Source organism: Crinia signifera, chromosome 1 (genome assembly GCF_055691185.1).
Source record: "Crinia signifera chromosome 1, ASM5569118v1, whole genome shotgun sequence".
NCBI lineage: Eukaryota > Metazoa > Chordata > Amphibia > Anura > Myobatrachidae > Crinia > Crinia signifera.
Genome location: NC_139217.1, coordinates 297149956 through 297173967, shown reverse-complemented (window position 1 = coordinate 297173967; position 24012 = coordinate 297149956). Strand labels below are relative to the sequence as shown.

The 24012-nt window shown below is 44.3% G+C and overlaps 1 protein-coding gene across 3 annotated transcripts in view; it reads left to right on the top strand.

Moving 5' to 3' along the window:
* Window positions 1-24012, top strand: part of RIC1 (RIC1 partner of RAB6A GEF complex) — a 105197-nt gene extending 81185 nt beyond the window's left edge. For 2 of the 3 annotated variants that reach the window (XM_083186000.1, XM_083185997.1), the window contains exons 15-26: window positions 802-891; window positions 1790-1950; window positions 2608-2746; window positions 3540-3656; window positions 4910-5638; window positions 7524-7682; window positions 14810-14946; window positions 16075-16361; window positions 17037-17231; window positions 17487-17664; window positions 17798-17986; window positions 22673-24012. In XM_083186000.1, the coding sequence (XP_083042126.1) occupies window positions 802-891; window positions 1790-1950; window positions 2608-2746; window positions 3540-3656; window positions 4910-5638; window positions 7524-7682; window positions 14810-14946; window positions 16075-16361; window positions 17037-17231; window positions 17487-17664; window positions 17798-17986; window positions 22673-22958 (2667 nt within the window). In that variant the 3' untranslated portion in view covers window positions 22959-24012. The remainder of the gene's footprint in view (window positions 1-801; window positions 892-1789; window positions 1951-2607; window positions 2747-3539; window positions 3657-4909; window positions 5639-7523; window positions 7683-14809; window positions 14947-16074; window positions 16362-17036; window positions 17232-17486; window positions 17665-17797; window positions 17987-22672) is intronic. The other variant, XM_083185999.1, reaches the window with a different exon arrangement.

Below are 24012 nucleotides of genomic sequence, written 5' to 3'. Positions count from 1 at the left end.
CATTAATTCGACATTGTCTATGTCGACATTCACAAGGTCGACATGGAGTTTTTCACTGTTTTTTGAGCCAACATGTGCCGACAGGCGGTATTTCATGCCCTACCATCCACTAGGGCGTGGTGGGAGAATAAAATAGTGTGCCGAGCGTAGCGAGGCACCGTGCCCGACGCATAGCGAGCGCAGCGAGCGATGCGAGGGGATGCAGTGCACTTTAAACTGTGTCCATGTCGACTGTGTTGACATTCAGGTAAAAAAACAGTGAAAAACCCCATGTCGACCTTGTGAATGTCGACATAGACAATGTCGAACTAATGACCTTGTCGAACTAATGACTTGTCGAACTAATGACCTTTCGACCTAGAATCATGTCGACCTTTTCCCATGTCGACCTAGAATCATGTCGACCTTTTAGCATGTCGACCTAATGGATTCGACCTAATGACTTTCTACCATAATGCAATAGACCAAATGATCCCAACCCGTGGAAGAGGGTCTCTGCACAACTATTGCATCTCCAACATGAAACATTCCCAGAGAATGTTCCCTCTGCTAATAAGGCTGTAATTGGTTACATATTGTACCATACAGCCTGCATGTATAGCTGTGTCTTTTTAAATAAAATATGCATTGATTGATAACTACTTCCTAAGACCTGTCTGATGCATTTTTTACAAGGGTTTAACAATGTTGAGTAAATGAATTGAACATTTTGTAAAGAAGTTCAGTATTTCACACTCTATAAAACCTATTCCTATTGAATTGAAGTAATGTGCTCATTAATCTATGTCAACTTGTTTTCAGGAGCAGAACATGACTGTGACTGGAGGTCTGGCTTGGTGGAATGATTTCATTGTTCTGGCATGTTATAATTTAAATGATCACCAGGAAGAGGTAAGAGAAAATGCAACAAGATAAAAACTGCACAGGTCCATCCCGAGACTAGAGTGTAGAAGAAGTCAACTTTACTGTAACACTGCAAACATTTTGTAGGTGCCTGGGTAGTGTAACTATGGGCCTTATTCTAGTTCACTCTTTCTGACAAAATCCTTCTTAGATGGACAAAACCATGTGCACTGCAGGTGAGGTAGATATTAAATCTAACGCTCTCTGCACGTTACATCTGGACCCCCCCCCCCTTCCTGCAGTGCACATGTTTTTGCCCATTTTGAGAACAAATTTGTACTGTGATCAGGTCTGACTAAGGCCTATGTCCTAACACCTGACCAAGGAATGAATGAGTATTTGTATAATCCCTTTATTTTGTCTATTACAGTCCAGATTTCTTGTTTGAGTAAGAGTGTTTGACCACATAAAAGTTTAAGCTCTGACACCATAGCTAAACGTTCTATATTGCTTGTCTCTTATTTATTGAGAGTAAAGGGGCCTACAGATGCAGCAACCCCACTCTCTCTCGCTGAGCGACTGGATTAAGCACTCAGCACACATCGTGGGACACCCGCGATGCTGTTTGCTGAGCTATCGTGCTGAGCGGGACTTTGCCTATTTTTTTTATAGGCAAAGCCCCAGGATCTAGCAGGAAGGCAAGTGTAAGCCCTGGCTTTCCCTGCAGACAATAGCGACATGCGAGACCGTGCATCGCCATCTCTGCAAGGCATACACACGGAGCGATTAGTGCTCCATTTATTAAGTGCCACATTGAAAAGTTGATCTATTAGGTACGCCTTTTCAGCGCTGAAGATACTTATTTATATCTTGTATTTTTATTTTCCACCAGTGTTTTTCTTGACCTTGATTGTAATTTAAAGCTTGGCTATTGTGTTTTCTGTAGCTACGTGTATACCATCGTACATCCAATTTGGATAATGCCTTTGCACATGTGACTAAAGTGCAGCTAGATACACTGCTTCTCAGTGTGTTCAGAGATATGCTGATCCTGTTCCGGGCAGACTGTTCTATTTGCCTTTATAGTATTGAAAGAAGATCGGAAGGGTGAGTTGTCATTGCCATCTGAGGTTCTATTACACCTAGTTACAAGTATATTCATAATATTCTCTGCAAACTAATGTATAATAATAATAATTGTTGCCTAAAAACTTCAGACAGGACATGGTTTGTCTGCCAATATTAGTATGATGGAAAGTTATGTTGAAAGATGGTCATGGTTGCCCTTTGTGTGCAATCATCTTCTGCAGAAGTATGCAACTGCTCAGCCTAAAGCTATGTAATGTATGTCCCAGCTGAGGGTGTGATATATGACGTTTCATTACAGCATGTATTTAGCTGCATGCCTTCATTCATTACATTATCCCATCTGTTGTGCAGCACAACAGATGGAACAATGCAATGAAGGACTGCCATGAATGCTGCAATCACAAGTACACACTCTCCCCTGCCTACAATGCTGTATATTTTTCCAATCGGCATCCGTTAGCTATATCATGCAATTATGTCACTTAGTGTGCGCTTTGCTCAAGAGATCAGTGGCTGGTTCTCCTGTGGCGTAGCCCAATAGCATGATTATCTTGTTGATGATTCTCAGGACAGCTGGTATATCTGCCAAGGTGTACCACTTATATGAATAGCTTTCTGCACTAAATTTGTAACACCCTCATCATTTTTTTTTCTTCTTGACTTCCTTTACTGCAGTCCTCATCCTTTGGTGTACTTACAAGTCCTACAGGAGGTGTCCATGTCTCGTTACATTCCACATCCATCGCTCGTAGTGTCTGTTACGCTAACATCCGTGAGGACAGAGACTGGAATCTCATTAAAAATGCCTCAACAGGTATGGTTCCTTTGCTGTCCTGTTACAATCCTGGTTTCATTTTTGTATGTTCGATAAATAAATAAAATAAAACAAAATTTGTTTGTTTTTATTTTATTTATTTAAGATGAATAAGCCTGTAATGGTGTGTACACATGGTAGATATGCCGTGATATGCGAGTCCCGATACGATCAGGTCGCATCGGGACTCGCATAGCACAGCATGCATGCAGTGGCACAATTTTGACTATAGTGCAGATCTGCACTATATAGTCTTGGCTGCCCTCTCTATTTGACCGCCGACTTTCACTCACACAGGAGTGCGCATGCGATATGGCTTCCAATGTTCACTATATCGGCAACATCGGAAGCCATATCGCACTGTGTATACACACTATTGGTGTGTACACACGGTCAGATGTGCCTTAAGATCCTATCCACGATCCAATCAGATCGGATCGTGGATAGGATCTTAAGGCACATCCGATTTGCATCCAATCTTGACTATATAGTGCAGATCTGCACTATATAGACAAGGCAGCCAAGACTTTCTGGCTTCCGATACGTGAGCGCGCATCGGCATCGGATCGGGATCGCAAGGGTTAAAACCCTTGCGATCTGCATCCGATTCCGATCCGATGTTGACTTTATCGTCAACATCGGAAATTAAATCGTACCGTGTGTACACACTATTGAGTTGCATTCTCAATGTATGTTCCAATTTGTAACACCATTGATACAGCTTGTCATGTTAAAATCTAGAAGTTTGAAACTAAAGTGATAGTTAATGACCTATTGCATATGTGTGTTTTAGGCATCGGATGCAGAAAGCATTATGTTGAATTTAGCAGGCCAGCTGATAATGTTGCAAAGAGATCGTTCAGGTCCTCAAATTCGTGAAAAAGATGCCATCTCCCAGCAGCGCAAGCTTGTAAGTGGATGGTCAGAGGGAAAGATGAATGTGTGTTTATCGCCCTCTGCAGGATATTTTGTTTTATAGAGAGTAGTCAATCTTTGGTGATGTGTTAGTGTATTAGAGACTTTGTAAGTAGGGTCATTTATTTATTATTTATTTACAGTTTCTTATATAGCGCAGCAGATTCCGTTGCGCTTTACAATTGTAGATATTGGGCAGTTTTCTGTACTTTAATGGAAAAAAACCAGAGCAGAACAATGTTAATAGTAATCTGTGGGGTTTGTTTTTGTGTGTGTGTTTTTGTGTGTGTGTGTGTGTGTGTGTGTGTGTGTGTGTGTGTGTGTGTATTTCATCAGCAAAGTAAAAAACAAAATGGTGATATTGCAATGTACACTATTGTAAAGCGCAACGGAAGCAAGAACCAAAGTTTTGCCATTAACCCTTTGAGTCCCACTTTAATTTGTCAAAATAGATGTGAACATTGCCAAATCAACATTTGTATTCCTCATAATGGCCTGTAATGTTTACCTTTTATTTCGGAAATATGAAAATGCAAATAAAAAATGTTGGTTACATTTTTTTATAACAAATGTGAGGGACACTGGCATTTTTAGCAGTTATTTTGCACATCTTACATAGATGTTGGCACTCCAGAGATGTTGACACATGGGGCAATATGATCGCTGGCTATATATTGCTCAGCAAGCATATTGCTCAGTGTCCTGTTCATCTCTGGTCGCAGATGAAAATGTCTCACTGCGGGGAGAAGAGGCAGTGGAAGTCGCTGGTGGGCGGAGCATGCTCCTCCGACCAGCGACCATTCAGGGGCTGTAAACAGGAGCGCGCACCTGGCTATTTATCACTGGTGCACACTCCAATTACTGGCAATATGGTCACTCAGCGACCATATTTCCAGCGATATTTGCTATAATCGACCCCGTGTTTACACACCTTTTAGGTAGGAGTTCTATCTCACATGGGATGTTGCTGTGGGCAACCAATTGGATACTATCTGTTATTTTCTAGAAGGTGCTAAATAAATTAGAACTAGATTCTGATTGGTTGCCCACAGCGACATCCCATGGGAAATAAAACTCCCATCTTAGTAAATTTCCCATCCCATCTTAGTAAATTTCCCATTTCAACTTGTTACATATAAATCTGCAATGTTGATTTTTTCCTTATTACTATTGTCATGTGCTGGATAGCATTAAAACCTGAAAGTGAAGTTCTGTGTACTTACTTTGTGTCTTTGTTCTATATTTAAGCTGCCTTTTTGTGCTCCGGTGGTCTTAGCACAGTCTGTGGAAAATGTATGGAGCACCTGTCGGGCCAACAAGCAGAAACGCCATCTCCTTGAGGCTCTCTGGTTGAGCTGTGGTGGAGCAGGCATGAAAGTTTGGCTGCCTTTATTTCCCAGAGATCATCGTAAACCACATTCCTTTCTATCCAGGCGTATTATGCTACCGTTTCACATCAACATCTACCCCCTTGCTGTTCTGTTTGAAGATGCCCTGGTTCTTGGGGCCATCAATGAGAGTGTTGCTTATGACTGTTTAAACCAACTTGACTCTCCTGCTGAGCACTTAGGGGTTCAGTTCCCTTACTGTATTGTAGAGAGGACCTCTCAGATCTACCTCCACCATATCCTGCGACAGCTGTTAGTCAGGAACCTAGGAGAGCAGGCTTTGCTCTTAGCCCACTCGTGTGCCTCTTTACCTTACTTCCCACATGTACTGGAACTCATGCTCCATGAAGTATTGGAAGAAGAAGCTACCTCAAGGGAACCTATTCCCGACCCACTGCTTCCCACTGTGGCCAAGTTCATCACGGAGTTCCCACTTTTCCTTCAGACTGTGGTGCACTGTGCTAGGAAGACTGAGTATGCCCTTTGGAATTATCTTTTTGCTGCTGTTGGCAACCCTAAGGACTTGTTTGAAGAGTGTCTAATGGCTCAGGACCTCGACACAGCTGCCTCCTATCTCATTATTCTTCAGGTAGACCTAGCTGCGTATTTTAGAATGTGTCTCAAACTCTGTGTTTTGTTATCTTGAAATGTGAAAATTCACAAATCATACTTAAGGCTTGTACACACTGAGATTTTGGCAGGAGATTTTCACTGGATAGTAAAAATCTCCTAGAAGGTTAGACAGTGTCTCCCAGTTTTCCTCCTGCTTAGATAACGACCTATCTCCTGTGCAGGCAAGGCAATTTCGACTAGATATTGGGCTTTCATTAATCGCTTTGTCAAAATCTGAAGCGCATCTAGTCAAAATCACTTAGGCAAAATTGGTCACTAACCAATATCTCACAGTGTACGGAGATTTAAAGAGATTTGCTTTACCGTTGCAGTGTGGGTAGGCTCACCACCTATATTACCAAGACTGCTACTTGTAAATCATGGTAATTTAATCATTTAAACCAATGGGAGCTAATATAGTAATATTGAATTGATTACTCGTACCTCAATCTTTACATGTACTGTCTCCAGCTTGCCGGTACGAAGTGTTACATATTTCACCTTCAGCAATCATCTGTGAGACCGTCATTACTCTTGGGCTAATGCCACCATGCTAAAACCAGGCATTTAATGCCTACAATATGGTGTACTCAAGGAGCCCATTCCAGGGTCACTCATCGGCCACTAATTAGCTGCATTTATAGGATGTAGAAAAAAAATCACACTTAAGGTTCTATCGCTGATGTTAATTTCATATTGCTTACTAGCATTTGGGTTGGCTTTAGAAAACAATATTTTTTACGTTTACCATACAGACTTCTGCTAATTAGGATATTGCATTTAGTTGTATTTACATGCACTTACTGTGTGTTGTAGAAGCCTGCCTTGAGCTTCAGACACCAGTACTAAACGCCTTAATTTTTACTCAAGTTTCTAGTAGCATAGTAAAAATGCGAACGCATCGTCATTGAGTGGCGGATGAATACAGGAAAATGCTCCTTGCAAGATGCCAGTTTATGGTTTCAGTACAGAATGTGCCCATTAGGAGTTGTCCTCATAGAGAATAGATTTTCTCTTCTGAATGACTATCATTTACTACCGAAGAATTCTCATTGATTGAAAGAAGAATCTGTATGCTAGTGCAGTTAAGCTGAAGTCGGCTATAATTAATTGGTGTTGAACAGTATACATAGGTATAGAAATGTATATGCAAAGAGCATTCAGTTTGTATATGTTATTAGAAATGCCTTATACAGATTTATTTATATAGTGCACACATTCCGCAGATGTTTTATTCGAACATTCACATCGTTCCCTGCCCCAGTGAAACTTACAATCTATATTGTCTACCAAATGTACACGCACACACAGACATTCTAGGGTTTGTTTTGTTGGGAGCCAGTTAACCTATCAGTATATTTTTGGAATGTGGGAAGAAACTGTAGCACCCAGAGGAAACCCACGCAAGCACAGGGAAAATATACAAACTCCACACAGTTAGGGTCAGGGTGGGAATCAAACCCATGACCTCTTGTAACATGCCTGCAGGGAAACAGGAAGTTAGCTTGTCAGATCAAACACATGCTGTAATGCGCAATCAAAATGTGTTTTGTTGAGCAAGTAGAAAAAGATTACTTTTCTCTGTAGCATAGCATTTGTTGTTTTAATGAATTTGTTATGGTGTTTCCCCAGTCAACCACTCTAAAACAAAGTTTTCGGTTTTCTCGAATTGTTTGCCTTTCCTAATACGGGAACTTATGTAAAAAATAAGAAATAAGGAACATGTTACCATTGAACAAACCACTATATGCAGTGTTACTTTTAGGGCAGTGCCACACTGGTTGTATTATGTATGTAAAAAGAAACCTAATGTCTTCTTTCCTAATGAAAGTTACAAACTAAGGTGTCTGTCTTTTGTACAGAACATGGAGGCAGCAGCTGTGAGTAGGCAGCATGCAACTCTTCTCTTCAATACTGCGTTGGAGCAAGGGAAGTGGGATCTGTGCAGGCACATGATACGGTTTCTAAAGGCCATTGGCTCTGGGGAATGTGAGACTCCTCCTCCCACTCCCACCTCACAGGTAAGCAATAGTGTTAATTAAATTTAATTTGAAAGCACTAGGTTTCTGGAAAAGAATCCTCTCTGAAGTGTATAGCAGAGATTATTAGCTCTCATGAGCAGGACCCCCTCTTCTCATGTGCTTTTCTTATAATATCTCTCTGCCACCCTGATAACTGCGTCAGTGTCCTTTCTGCTGATGCAACTGTCTTTATTTACCATGTACTTGTCCTAAATTGCATTGTACTGTGATTTGTTATTTTCTTGTTTTTCACTCTTCTGAAGAACTCTTGTGGCGCCATATAAATAAACGATACTTGTTATCTGGAAAGTTCTGTGAAATGTGTAACCTAGTGATTATCATCTATTTCAAATTTCAAAAAATCTGGACTCTTTGAAGTTGACCTGATGCAACTGCCAATCAAGCACTTTCCCCTTCTTTCACTGCATTGGATATGAGCTTTGTTTCAAGTCCACCTGCCAAGAACCATTGAAATCGATTCCTGGTGTTTAACAGTTACACCTAGCAGGATAATAGTGTCCTGTAAGGCTGAATGCTGTGTATGACTGAACAAGGTGTTTGGGGCTGTGATAATTCGCTGTGCAATGAGTTCTTTTTCTTGGAACTTACTGGTTCCAAGACTGGGCATGTGTTATTTTGTTGTGACACCCTGGCTTGTGTTTTTTTTCTTTCTTTATTTTTTAACATGGAGATTTGGTCTGTAATTGTTTTACAGGTGGCTGGTTAATAGCATTTTATAGGTCACAGACTGGTGTAATATTTGGAGGATACTTGCTGTGTTGTATAATGTACACACATGCAGTCTTTAATATTTAAAGGTGGTGTATTGTCTCTCAAATTGTAAATTATACAACTGAAATTTCCTTGCTTTTGGATAAATTCATCCAAGTCCGAATTCTAGGATAGGGCTGTGCAAATACTGGTGGTCATTGTGACTGTAAAATGCCCCTACATCCCTGCAAACCATTAAATGAAACAAAGCAGGCCAACGAGTACAATCCATCCACAGTGTACACAGCATTTAGAGTCACCCAATAGAATTTTCTAGAATCCAAAAGCTCTTGCTGCCGCCAGAGGTGCAGTGTTTAGGCACGCAGCTATGTTATCCAGTGCAGAAGTAGATGTGCATGTGAGAAAATTAATGTACACCATCTTGCATAGATTTTTGCATTAGTCAGATTTTTCTTTCTCTCACAATTACTGGCTTTTAGGTTTTGATCTAGTTTTTCTCCTTCATCCTTGGGGACACTGAAGTCTACGCTGGGGAATAGAGTGGTGTATCGGAGGAGTCGGCACTTTAAGAAACTTGAACTGTGGTATGGCTCCTCCCCCTCTATTCCCCCCTCAGACCTCAGTCTTAGTTTAGTGCCCGGAGGAGTCGGATCCCTGGGCAAGGGGCTCCGTTTGGGGCCTTTTGTTTTTGCTTGTTTTTTTTTTGGAGACAGGCAGCCAGCGCGTGCCGGCTGCCTGCGACGTGGGATAGCTCTCCGGGGAGTCAGAGCGGCACCGCTTGCGGCGCACGCGGCTGACTCCGGTCACAGACGCATCAGCGTCTGGGTCCCGCCACAGCTGCCTGCGGCGTGTGTTACGGGGCCGCGACCTAGTCGCCCGCCGGAGAGAGCAGGGCGTGCGAGCGCATAGCGCTGGGTGACGGCTGGACCAGGGTTAATTCGCTGGTCCAGCAGGGAGCAGACAGCCAATCAGCGCCGCTGTATACAGCGCGCGCTTTGATGAGGACGGAAGGGGCGGACCAGGAGTGGTCGCGTCCTAGCTGCAGTCCTCTGTGTCAGACGCCGGTGCCTGCCACGCTGCTCCCTTGTCGGCTGTGCCTCTACAGTTCTCTGGAACAGGACAGCAGGACGCTTTCTCCCCCTCTTCAGCCTGGATATTATTGAATACTGCGCTGGGTGAGTGGAGGGGATTTTCTCTTGTGAGACTTCCCCGCTGGAGAGTTTATCTGGTGGGCCTAATTCGGGGAAGGTGCGCTCCTCTCCCCCTATTAGTGTGGTGCTTTTGCTCTTGGTGTGGGGTCCTTGTGGGGGCTCTCTTTGTCTGGCTTGTTTCACCTCCTTCCACCTGTGTGTGTGTAAGGGGCGTGTGTGTGTGCAGCATGACATCCAAGTCTCAGTCAAAAGCTTCTCCAAAGCTGTTTGTATGCACTAAGTGTGAGCAACAGTTTACGCAGCATGTGAAGGGTGTATCCTTGTGTAAGGATTGCTTCAAAGGGGATGCTGGGCAGAGTCAGGTCCCTGTTCTGAACACTGAGGGAGTTACCAGTGTGTTAGCCACTCTGGCATCAGAGATGGCTGCATCTCGCAGGGACAGGGAGTCATTGCAGGTGCAACTGGCTTCCATGTCTGCTGCGGAGCCCGCCTGGGCCAGAGAACTGATTACATCAGTGAAGGCGTTGGCCCAAGCCGCTGCGGTGCCTGCAGGGGCCGCAAGTGCTCCACCTCCCCCGAGGAAAAGAGGTGTTCCTTTATTGTTACAGGGTGATACTTCAGAGGAGGAACCGGGGGACCCCTTGGAAGGGGATATGTTTCAGGATCCTATTGATCCTGTGGAGGACGTTCCTCAGGAAGAGGCCCAGGGTATAGAGGCCCTCATTCAGGCTATCAAATCTACCCTCAATGTTAACGAGCAGGAGCCGCCGACGCAGGTCTCTATTTTTGGGAGGTCTGCTAAGGCAGTGGTCACCTTTCCAGAATCTATGGAGTTGGAGAAACCTCTTCTGGATATTTGGAGATCTCCAGAGAAAAAGGTTCAGTTATCTAAGCGGTTTAAGACCTCTTACCCATTTGCTCCGGAGGCTAGGGCAAAATGGGAGACCCCGCCGTTGGCAGACGCGTCAGTGTCAAAGCTTTCCAAGAAAGCGGCACTTCCCATTCCTGGGGCAGTGGCCCTCAAGGAGGCGCCAGATAGGCGTCTGGAGGCGGGGCTTAAACAGATTTTTTCAACCGCAGGTGTGTCACTTCGGCCCATTCTTGTGATCTCCTGGGTCAGTAGGGCCATGGAGAAATGGGCGGAGGATTTGTCAAAGGGTCTGAATGATCAGGGTTCTTCTGAGGAGTTCATTCAGTTAGCAGAACAGATGCGGGAATCTGCAATGTATATTGGAGAGGCTGCAAGGGATTCTGCGGCTCTGGTGGCAAGGATTTCGGCTCAGTCCATTACGGCCAGGAGGTCTTTGTGGCTTAAGTCCTGGCAAGCGGAGGCGGACATTAAAAGGGCGGTAGAGGCTCTTCCGTTTACGGGAGAGGTCCTGTTTGGCCCGGAGTTAGACAAGTTGATTTCCCTGGCCACAGGAGGCAAATCAACTTTCCTGCCTTCCGCGACTCCTCCTCCGAAAAAGCCTTACCAAGGGCCGGCCTTTCGCTCCTTTCGGGGGGCACCTAAGTTCAGAGGTAAGTCCAGAGGATCCTTTACCGCTTCTCGTGGCAGAGGCAGAGGGTTTGGTGGAGCAACCACTTCCTCAGGACCAGCTGCTCGGCGCGCAGACGTCAAGCAAACCGAAAAGCCCGCAGCATGACTCCCGGCCCTCCTACCTGGGGGATCCCAGAGTAGGGGCTCGCCTGTTGGACTTCTGGCAGGCATGGGAGGGGTCTTGCAAGGACAAGTGGGTTCTGTCCGTCATTGCGCAAGGGTACAGACTGGAGTTTTCCAGTACTCCCCCTCACCAGTTTTTTACAATAGGTTTGCCTCACGTGGAGTTGAACCGTCAGTTGCTTCTTCAAGCAGTACAGAAACTGTTGACCGCAGGAGTTATAATGCCGGTTCCTGCCGAACAACGCACAGAGGGGTTTTATTCTCCCCTGTTCCTGGTCCCGAAACCGGACGGTTCGGTTCGACCAATATTGAATTTAAAAGCTTTAAACGTATATATCACGTACCACAGATTCAAGATGGAGTCTCTTCGTTCTGTGGTTGCAGGGCTGGAGCCGGGGGAATTTTTAGCATCTTTGGATGTCAAAGATGCTTATTTGCATATTCCCATTTACGTCCCGCATCAGAAGTTTCTTCGTTTCGCGATAAGGGATCTCCATTTTCAGTTTCGGGCTCTGCCATTTGGCCTTTCATCGGCCCCACGTCTGTTTACCAAGGTAATGGCAGTGATGGTAGAGTTGCTTCATTCTCTGGGAGTAAAAATCGTTCCTTATTTGGACGATTTATTGATCAAGGCCGAATCCAGGGATCAGTTGACGCAGGCTATTCAGGTAACCTGCCAGACGTTACTGAACCATGGCTGGATTCTCAACTACCAGAAATCTCAGCTGAATCCTTCAAGAAGGATTGTATTCCTGGGGTTGATTTTGGACACGGAGGTTCAAAAAGTTTTTCTGCCTCGGGAAAAGATGTTGTCCCTGCAGGAGTTGGTTCGGCAGGTGCTTCGACCTCGGAGAGTGTCGGTGCACTTATGTATCCGACTGCTGGGCAAGATGGTAGCCTCGTTCGAGGCTCTGCAGTTCGGGCGTTTCCATTCAAGGACCTTTCAATTGGACCTGCTCAGGAAGTGGTCGGGCTCCCACTTGCACATGTACAAGATGGTGGTGTTATCGCCCTGCAGCCGTCTCTCTCTCCAGTGGTGGCTACTGTCGGCCAATTTGTTGGAGGGCCGACGGTTCGGAATCTGGGATTGGACTATAGTCACGACCGATGCCAGCCTCCGAGGCTGGGGAGCTGTTGTGTTGGGGCAGCACTTCCAGGGTCGTTGGTCGTCTCAGGAGGCGAAGCTGTCTATAAACATCTTGGAGCTTCGCGCGATTCGTCTGGCCTTGTCCTATGCGGACGGGATCCTCCGGGGGAAGGCGATTCGCATTCAGTCGGACAATGCCACGGCTGTGGCTTATGTGAACCGGCAGGGCGGAACGCGCAGTCGCGGAGCCATGCAGGAGGTACGTCCAATTCTGCAATGGGCAGAGCGGCATGCTCTGGCTTTGTCAGCGGTCTTCATTCCCGGGGTGGACAACTGGGAGGCGGACTATCTGAGTCGCCAGGATGTTCACCCTGGGGAGTGGGCCTTACATCCGGAGGTATTTGCCCAGATCGCCCACCGATGGGGGATGCCTCAGGTGGACATGATGGCTTCCAGGAGCAATCGGAAGGTGCGGCTGTATTGTTCCAGGTCTCGGGATCCAGAGGCGGTAGCGACGGACGCGCTGACCGCGAGTTGGAACTACTCCCTAATTTATCTGTTCCCTCCGTTGCCCTTGATTCAGTTGGTACTCAGAAGAATCAAGCGGGAGAGGTCCACGGTCATCCTGGTGGCACCGAATTGGCCTCGTCGTCCTTGGTATGCCGACCTTCAGGGGCTCCTGATAGATCATCCTTGGCAGCTACCTCTAAGGGACGATCTTCTACAGCAGGGGCCGTTTGCCTACCAAGGCTTACGGCAACTTCGTTTGACGGCATGGCCGTTGAGGCCACACTGTTGAGCAGAAGAGGAATTCCTAAATCAGTGATTCCCACTATGATAAGGGCCAGGAAGGAGGTGACTTCACGGCATTATTATAGTATTTGGAAGGCCTATGTAGCGTGGTGCGAGTGCCGTAACTTGCCCACGGCTGTGTTTTCTTTGTCTCGGTTGTTGCAGTTTCTGCAAGCCGGATTTAAGGCGGGTTTGCGCCTAGGGTCCCTTAAGGTACAAGTGTCTGCATTGTCAGTTTTCTTTCATAGGCGTCTTGCCGTCATTCCTGAGGTGCAGACGTTTCTGAGCGGGGTTCTCCGTCTTCAGCCCCCAGTGCGGGCTCCGGAGGAACCTTGGGATCTTTCCTTAGTTTTGGATTATCTTAAGTCAAGTGTTTTTGAACCTTTAGACTCTATTGATTTGCGGTTGTTAACTTGGAAAACGGTGTTACTGCTCGCGTTAGCATCGGCACGCCGGGTGTCCGATCTTAGCGCTCTTTCATGCCGGTCTCCCTACCTGGTGTTTCATCCGGACAGGGCTGAGCTTCGGACCAGGTTGGATTATTTGCCTAAGGTGGTTTCATCTTATCACCTAAATCAGCCAATCGTGGTTCCAGCTCTTACGGGAGATTCCGCCTCGCTGAACGTGGTCCGAGCCTTGCAGGTGTATGTGAATAGGACCAAGGATCTCAGAAGGTCGGATTCACTTTTTGTCCTTTATTCTTCGGCAAAGCGGGGTTGGCCAGCGTCTAAACAGACTCTGGCTAGGTGGATCTGTCTCACCATTAAGCAAGCCTACCTTCATGCTTCACAGTCACCGCCAGTCAGGATCTCGGCCCATTCCACCCGTTCGGTGGGGCCGTCCTGGGCCGCTGCCAGGGGAGTTTCCCTGACACAGTTATGTAGGGCGGCCACTTGGTCGGGCCCTAATACTTTCGTTAAGTTTTATAGGTTTGACACCTTTGCGGCCTCTGCCTCCAGTTTCGGCCGTGCGGTGCTTCAGGATGCCCAGTGCCTTCCCACCCGTGGGGATGGCTTTGGGACGTCCCCAGCGTAGACTTCAGTGTCCCCAAGGATGAAGGAGAAAATAGGAATTTGGTACTCACCGTTAATTCCCTTTCTCCGAATCCGTAGGGGACACTGAACACCCTCCCGGCACTGTTCAGGCCTAAAGGGGGGATTTATTTTTAGCGCATGCAGTTATGTTTGGTTATGCATGCGTCTGGGTGTTGGTGACAGCCTGCTGAGTAGTATGGTTGTTCGTTTTGTTTTGTTAATATCTTTCTCTCTCTCTCTATTGGGGATTCCCTGGTCTCTTTTCTCCTCTCGGGCACGGTCAACTAAGACTGAGGTCTGAGGGGGGAATAGAGGGGGAGGAGCCATACCACAGTTCAAGTTTCTTAAAGTGCCGACTCCTCCGATACACCACTCTATTCCCCAGCGTAGACTTCAGTGTCCCCTACGGATTCGGAGAAAGGGAATTAACGGTGAGTACCAAATTCCTATTTTTTCTTTTAAGAAATGTAGAAATGTTTTTTTCTTATTTTTGTGTATCTGGTTATACTTTCCTATTATAGTAAATACCAAAAAAGTAATATAATATATGTGTGTACGGATATAGATATAATGTTAAATGTTTAAATTCATAAATCTATACATCTCTAACATGCAGCAGGATTCTTGATGTCCGTTGTGTTTGAAGATTATTTCTGTTCATTGCACAGGAGCCCAGTTCTGCTGGCGGCTTTGAATTCTTTAGGAACCGCAGCATAAGTTTGTCCCAGTGTGCGGAGAATCTTCCTGTGGGAAAGTTTAACCTCCAAAAAACCCTGAGCATGCCTTCCGGCCCTGCCGGCAAGCGGTGAGCCTTTTATCATTCATTCATTGATTTTTCTAAAATTATTTATTAGATTTGCCAATTGTTGAATTTCAGCAGATGTTCGTACCGATAAGTCTCAATGTACCCTACTGACCAAAATCTAGTAGACACCATGACTAAGTTTTACAAACGTTGACCTATCGAGCATCGACCGGGTTTGCTGAGCCGACGAAATATATCTATGAACGACGCTGTTCAGATATATCGCTGATACACACCAGCTGATGGTGCATCGCTATATCGGCCGTTCAATCAGCCAGTGTGTACGAACCGCTACAATCACAGTACCGACAGCGGCATTCTGATAGAATCCTTACACATTTTTCCGGTAAGTATTAGGGTGCACGTGGATAAAATTATGCCTAGCCTTTAAATAACATCCGATATAGAAGGATCAGCAAAATTATTTTATCAGTGTCCACGTGGTACTGATGCAGGAGCTTATGCCAATAAACTTCTAACAATGCTCCAGTGCTTTCTTGATCAGTTGCTGTGTGTACCCAACTTTAGGGTTTGGCTATGGGGAAGGTTGGGATTAGGCTGCAGGAGAATAAATAAAGGAGGATAAGGGTAACAGTACTCGCCAAAATGTGTGTGGATTATGACAATCAGAATGCTGCTTGCTGTCTTGTTTTGACTATTGGCATCCTGTTGGGATCCCATACCCAACCCATTATTTAATCGGTCTCTAGTTAATGCACTCTTTATTTACTGTAAGCTTCTCAGGGCAGCTGTGCTCTCTCCAGAGCTGTGTGCTTCTGACCTCCATACAGGTCAGCCGAGTTAACACCCAGCATTATTAGTCATATTTCTTGGCCGATAAATATGCCTGAGAACTCTATATTGCTCATTACTAGATAGCAGAGCACATAATGCTGTAGCACAGTATTTTTTTCTTCTTTGTAGAACTACAAGTCCCACCACGATAGCACCTCCTTAATGTGTGTATAATTAGGGTGTGTAGTTAGTGATCAGAATTAAATAATATATATTTGTTTTTTGAAATGATAAAAAATAGAAGTCTTTGAGGTCAATTCTTTTTTTATTTGTAGCTAAAATGTTATTGGTGATTGTGATTGCTGTATCATGGCCGCTATGATGTGTTTTTAGGTGGAGTAAAGACAGCGATTGTGCGGAGAACATGTACATAGACATGATGTTGTGGAGGCATGCGCGGAGGCTGCTGGAAGAAATCCGACTTAAAGACCTTGGCTGTTTCTCTGCACAGCTGGGCTTTGAGCTGATAGGCTGGCTATGTAAAGAACGCACACGCGCTGCACGGCTGGAAGATTTTGTCACGGCCTTGAAGAAGCTTCACAAGGATTTCCTCTGGCCTTTCCCTGTTATACCAGCCTCTTCCATTAGCTCTCCTTTTAAGAATGGCAAATTCCGGGCAGGTGTGTTGGCTGTATTTTAGCTGGGATCATCATGAATTGAGAGATGAGTCGGTAACGAGTCACGAGAGCAGTGTGTATGTTACATAATCTGATGAATGATAGCCATTTAAATAAAAGAAAGCCTCAGATAGAAGTAATGTGGGATTAGAGCTCAGTAGGAGAGTGTTATTAAAGCAACAATCCTGTAGAGCAGGGTGTGGTTCCGCACAGGAGCAAAACCTTTTTTAGAAGATGAGTTAAATGAATTTAATGTGTAACCAGCCTTATGATAAATCTCTATATCTCTCAATGGGTAGAGACTGATGTTCAGAAATTGGTGGTGCTTCCAGAAGTCAGTATAAATTGTATACAGAAAGAGAACTTCTTGTCGGGGCACTATTCTGTAGACAAAAGCATGCAATCCACTGCAATATTGTTTAATACGGCACGGCCGATTTTTAGTTTTTAACACATGTATTTTATGAATACATTGCTGCATATGTTTTTGTAAAAATCCTTGTGTTTCATTAACGTACGCGCTCGTGTGTGTGTTTGTGTGTGTATGTATGTAATATATAATTAGTGTGTATGTATGTAGTAATAATATGTAATTAGTGTGTATGTATGTATGTAATTAGTGTGTGTATAATCTGTAGTTTGTACTTTCTGTAATAAACGTGTTGCTGTTATGTGCAGCAGCTGGGGAGCAGTACCTTAAGTCACAGTCTGCTGATAACTTCCTAAACATGGACATGGACAGTGGTGTTCCCAGTGCTCCTCGTAGTCACTCATGGATGGGAAGCCTTGGGACGTCTCACAGAGAGATGGACACAGCCTCATCTCACAGCCCTCACACCCAGGATGCATTCCTGTCTCCATTATTAAATAAAGGTAAGTTTACCATATGTCCCAAGATTGAGGGCTAGAAAGAGCCACTTGAGTGGAAGGGAGGATGGTTGTTGCAGTATCTCTTGACCCAAACAGATGGCCCATGTCAAGTTACTTCCTACCAAGTGATAAATGCTTGTTCACACAGGGCTAGTAACAATCAGTGATGTGTATTTCCCATTCACATGTCACCTTATTTCTCGGGTGGGTAAAGGTATGCAGCCTAATGCTAATTTTTATATCTTCTGCTATTTGCAGGAGATGAATGTAGCATTGGATCAGCAACTGACCTTACTGAAACTAGTTCCATGGTGGATGGGGACTGGACAATGGTTGATGAAAACTTCTCCACCCTGAGTCTCACACAGTCAGAACTGGAACACATTTCTATGGAGCTGGCCAACAAAGGACCTCACAAATCTCAGGTCCAGTTACGGTACGTAATGTATATGCAACACTTACTTGGCTCACAAAATCCCTAATAGGACAATGTTGTACTGCCAGCAAATGATGTCACTTCATTTTAACACTTTGAATAAGTAATAAGATGGTTGTATTCTCTCATTCAGATACTTGCTGCATGTCTTCATGGAAGCTGGCTGTCTGGAGTGGTGTGTAATCATTGGGCTTATACTACGGGAATCTTCCATTATTAATCAAGTGTTAAACTTTCTGCAATGCCCTGAGGTCGCAGAGGAGATGTTACAGGGTATACAGAGCGGTTTGCAGGCTGTGGATACCTGGGCCACCAGTGACTGGTGAGTATCGAGGTTAATGATGCTCGGGTCTAAAGCTTTTGAGACGTATTCTTAATCAAATAATATGCAACCTCTTGGGACGACACTTGTGTAAGTCTCCTTTTATTCAGCAATTTCCTGATCGTATGATATCTATAGGCCAGTCCTGGTTGCCTGCTTGTCTGCCAATTGGGCAAATTATTTTTATTCCGTATTTATAAGGATGGTGTCTTTTTCTAAACTTGTACAGTTTCTCATAGGCATGCATGTATTACTCTGCACATTAGATTATGGTGTTTTAGTTCACAATTAAGAAGCTGGCTCCAGGGCTGCGGTTTAATTCATCAGAAATAATGTTAGGTTAAATTAATTTCCTCTACCTCCCCTTGGCAGCCACTAATGGGTTAAGTCCTGTAGGGTAGTACTCTGGAAAGGAAACACAAAAAAAAACACTTGGCCCTATCCTATATAAGCTCCTCCCTCAGAGGACTTGGTGTCCTTTTTTTCCTTTCCAGGGTAGTAGGACAGAGCTTACCCTGATGCTGCTGCCCTCTCCGCTGACTGGAGCAGTTGGGGTTTAGGCAAAACAACATTTAACCCCTTCACGACATTTGACGTATATATACGTCATGGTCGGGAAGTACTTCCCGACACATGACGTATATATACGTCATGACTTCTAACTGTCACTGCGTCTAGAGACGCAGTGACAGTTAGGTGATGTCTGCTGTCCCTGACAGCAGACATCCCCCCTCGCCGCCCAGGGGGGGCAGGGGTGCCCCCCCCGGTCGGCGATCGCTGTGATTGGCTGTTCAAATCTGAACAGCCATTCACAGCGTTTCCTGTGTTACCGGCGGCTAAGCCGCTCGGTAACACAGGGATTCACTGGTGATCGGTGCTGTCAAGTACAGCACCGATCACCACCGATGTGCAGCCCCCCCTCGAACCCGCCGGGCACTCACCCGGCGGCAGCAGCAGCTCCCCCGGCTCCCCCGGAGCGTCTGGAGCGCACGCAGCGCTGCCCTCCTCCCCCCTCCCCCCCGCAGCAGCAGCATCAAGCTGCAGAAAAAGTTAAAAATTAAATGTACAGTATGCACTGAAAAAATATATTTATATATATATATATATATATATATACACACATACATATATATATATATATGTGTGTGTGTGTATATATATATATTTGTATATATATATATATATATATATATATATATATATATATATATATATATATATATATATATATATATATATATATACACACATATATATATATATATATGTGTGTGTATATACCGCACCGATCGCCAGCCCCCCCCCCCGGCAGCCCCCCTCCCTCCCACCCACCCGGCTGCCGCAGCACCAGCACCCCTCCCACCCCCCCCGCCAGCCCCCCTCCCAAAGCTGGTGACTAAAATGGGGTCACTTGTGGGGGGGTTCCACTGTATTGGTGCTTCGGGGGTCTTGCTAATGCGACATAGCACCCACCATTCATTCCACCACCAAAAATCACTCCTTCCCTTCTGAGTCCTGCCATGCACCCAACTGGTATTTTTTGGTCACACGTGAGGCATTGCCGTACTCGGGAGAAATTGGGGCACAGATTTTGGGGTGCTTTGTCTCCTTCATTCCTTGTGAAAATAAAAAATTTTGAGCCAGAACTGCATTTTTCTGTAAAAAATTACATTTTTTTACACAAAAATGCAGATCTGGCTCAAAATTTTTCATTTTCACAAGGAATGAAGGAGACAAAGCACCCCAAAATCTGTGCCCCAATTTCTCCCGAGTACGGCAATGCCTCATGTGTGACCAAAAAATACCAGTTGGGTGCATGGCAGGACTCAGAAGGGAAGGAGTGATTTTTGGATTTTGCAGCACAGATTCTGGTTGAATGACCCCCGAAACACCCATACAGTGGAACCCCCCCACAAGTGACCCCATTTTGCAAACTACACCCTTCAGGGAATTCATCTAGGGGTATAGTGTACATTTCAAACCCCCCGGGGTTTCACCAATTTTGATACAACTGAGCTGTGAAAATGAAAAATTAATTTTTTTCATTTTCACTGCCCAGTTGTACCACAATTGGTGAAACCCCTGGGGGTTTGAAATGTACACTATACCCCTAGATGAATTCCCTGAAGGGTGTAGTTTGCAAAATGGGGTCACTTGTGGGGGGGTACCTAACTTTTAGCATCTTATGGTGCCTAGAAACCTACATGGTGCCTAAAAAATAATCTCATAAAAAGGAGGCTCCAAAATCAAGTAGGTGCTCCTTCTATTATGAAGCCTGTGGTTTGGTCACCGTGCACACTAGGGCCACATATAGGATATTTATGAAAACCAAAGAATTGGGGGAATCAATTTTTAGTCACATTTCTCTAGTAAAATCTACTTAGAAAAATGTATTAAAATTGCAAATCTGCAAAAAAAATGAAATTTTGAAATTTCACCTACACTTTCTTTTAATTCCTGTGAAACACCTAAAGGGTTAACAAACTTCCAAAATGCTGTTTTGAATACTGTGAGGGGTGCAGTTTTTGAAATGGCATCATTTATGGGGGTGTCTCACATACAAGTCACTCAAAGTCACATCATAACTGACCTGGTCCCTAAAAAAATCAGAGTTTGAAATTTTCTTGAAAATTTGAGAATTTGCTATTCATATTTTAAGCCTCCTAGTGTCCAAAAAAATGAAAATGAGGTTGAAATAATGATGGCAACATAAAGTAGACATATGGTCTATGTTAGTTATTCACTATTTTGAGTGGTAAGATTATTTGTCTCACAAGCAGAAAATTTAACATTTTGCAAATCGCAAAATTTTCCATTTTTTTACGACATTTTGGTATTTTTCACAAAAAAACACAGACTGTATCGACGAAAATTTACCACTAACTTGAAGTACAATGTGTCACGAGAAAACAATCTCAAAATCACTGGGATAAGTAAAAGCAAAAAAAAGTTATCCCCACTTAAGTGATACATGCCAGATTTGAAAAAAAGGGCTCTGTCAGGAAGGCAAAAACTGGCTCTGTCATGAAGGGGTTAAGAAGGGGTTCCCCGCTGTCGAGTGCAGAAATTTCTACCATACTTGAGTTCCTGCAAGCAGGTTTAGATAGGGCTGAAACTTGAAGTTTAATGGAACTTGCAGATAGGTTCCTATCAGCCATGCTAGACTCTAAGTTGGCAGAAGATCAGTATATACAAAGATTCGTACAAGCATCCAGACGAATTAAACCAGTTTTTCACTGTCCGATGGCTCCATGGGACCTTAACTTCGTTTTTTAATACTTTGAGACTCCTTTTGAGCCACTAGAAGAGGTGTCTCTTAAATGGTTGACCAATAAAGTCGTGTTAGTAGGGGATGCAGTTTAAATCCCGGCGGTTGGGATCCTGGCGTTCAGAATCCCGACTCCGGAATCCCGACCGCCGAAATCCCGACAGTTTCTCCCTCCGTGGGTGTCCACGACACCCCTGGAGGGTGAATAAATTAGCGCGCTGAGCGTAGCGAGGCACCGGGCCCGCTGCGTAGCGAGCGCAGCGAGCCCGCAAGGGGGGGCCATCCACGCCCCCCCCCCCCTGTCGGGATTTCGGCGTCGGGATTTTGAACGCCGGGATCCCGACCGACGGGATTTCATACTGAATCCGTTAGACGCAATTACTTCGGCCAGGGGAGTGTCTGAATTGCAAGCTTTGTGGGCACAACATTTCTGAACTTTTTCGAGGAGAAAGTGCTGTTAAGAACTAATCCTCAGTTCCTGCCGAAGGTCGTCTCAGCCTTCCACATTAATCAGGAGATTATTCTACCATCCTTTTGTTCAAATCCAACTAACAGCAAGGAAGAGAGACTTCACAAATTGGACGTTATGAGAGCACTAAAAATATATTTAGACAGAACAAAAGGTTACAGTAGGTCTGAAAGGCTTTTTATTCTAACAGAGGGAAAAAACAAAGGACAGGGAGCCAGTAAAGCTACTATATCACGATGGATAAAAACATGCATCTTAGAAGCTTACAGAATCAGGAATCAACAACCTCCAGTTGGTCTTAAAGCCCATTCAACTAGAGCTATGTCTGCCTTTTGGGCAGAGAAAGAGACAGTGGAAGAACTATGAAGCTTGCTGGTCTTCAGTGCATACGTTCACGCAACATTATAGAGTGGATGTAGATTCATCAGCAGATGCTAAATTTGATAGGAAAGTTCTGAGTGTGGTCATTTAAGAAAAAAAGGGTTTGTTTTAAGTTATTTCAGTTATATATTCCCTCCCCCAAAAAATGTACTGCTTGAGCATGACCCATTAGTGGCTGCCATGGGTAGGTAGAGGAAAGAACAAATTCCTACCTGTTATTATGCTTTCCTCTACTCCACCATGGCAGCATTATGTCCCGTCACGTTATGTATTGTGTATGTGTGCATTAAATAAGCTGTATAACCAAGACACTGAGGCCTCTGAGGGAGGGGCTTATATAGGGCCAAGTGTTTTTTTTTGGTTTCCTTTCCAGAGTACTACCCTACAGGACTTAACACATTAGTGGCTGCCATGGTGGAGTAGAGGAAAGCATATTAACAGGTTGTGATCTGTTCTATTTTAGTGATGCGTCTGAAAAATTATACTTTCTTTTTATTTGTTTTATTCTTATAAAGTTATATATATATATATCCTTTTAAATGTAATATTGTTATCTGTTACTCTGCAGCCCTGGATACAAGCCATTTCTAAACATAATAAAACCTCAACTACAGAAGCTGAGTGAAGTGACAGTGGAGCAAGTGCAACCTGAATCCTTTCAGCCCACCATCATCTCAAAGGCCACAGAACAATCCAGCCCCAGGGCAGAGGAGATCCGCAGCTTGACCAGCCTCAGTTCTGTTCCTCAAAGTGAGACTGGCAGCTGCAGTATGAGCAGGCACGAGGAGTCCATCTCCAGTCAGGAGAAAGAAGAGGTCTTTCAGGATGGAAGTTATGATTGCATTGTTTCCTAATGCACAGCAAGCTTGTCAGACTGAAATCACAGCAGTATTAGTGATTGTTATCACCAGTGGCTGGTCACACGACTGCCAGTTTTAATGGGTATGAAAAAAGTCCCCCCTCACTGGTTTCCAAGAAACCATCCTTTTTGAAAGCCTTATATTCGTATTTTGTTTGTTTACATTTATTTTTCTCTCAAATATAATTTTATTCTTCCTTATTATATTAATGAGAACTCCATGTGCTTTAGGATTTAATTGCACCTTGATCATGGAAACAAAGCTTTGGAGAGCGGTCTGGCAAGAGGCTTAAATATCCTTCAGCAGTGTGGGAAGTGCAGAGGAAAAGGTTCTCTAGTTCAAAGTGCAGATTACAAAGTACTGCTTGGTGCGGTGATTGCATACTAATCCTTTTGGGCTTGCACGTCGTGACATTCAGCCTGTCGCAGAATAACATTTCACACTTGTATATGTTACGGTGAAGCTCATTACTCCATGTGGTAAGACATGCCGCGTCAGCCGCCCATGTATTTCAAGTTCTTTTAACAAAGAATTTCAAGAGTCTTGATAATGGTGCTTGGTGCTGTATCAGCATTTTATGTAGGAACAGATAACGTGGCATGTGCCTGCAGTCCCGCATAAACACCGGCTTATTATGGATTGGAGGATCAGGCTTCAGAATTACTGAACGTTTGGGTGCTGTGATTTCTCTTTAATACATCTGTAAAGGTTTGGTATTACTATGTAAATGATGTATTTTTGTGAATACTCTCAATATAAAGATTGTCTATTATTTTGGATATGTATAATATTATTGCAGGACCGTCTAAGCCATTTTTTTGCACTTTGCAGTGGACACAACCTTCTTAATTATTGGTTCATCAGCTGCACTGTGCTTCTACAAAATACTCATTTTAATGACCGTGACTGACCACCAAAAAACAGTCCCTGTTTTGTCTGGTCGTGTTTTTGTTTTTTTAGAAGGTACAATAGGGTTCTTATTTATTACCTTTGTACAATAATTCACTTGAAAATAGGTTTTGTAAATAAAAGCTGTAATCATTTTTCA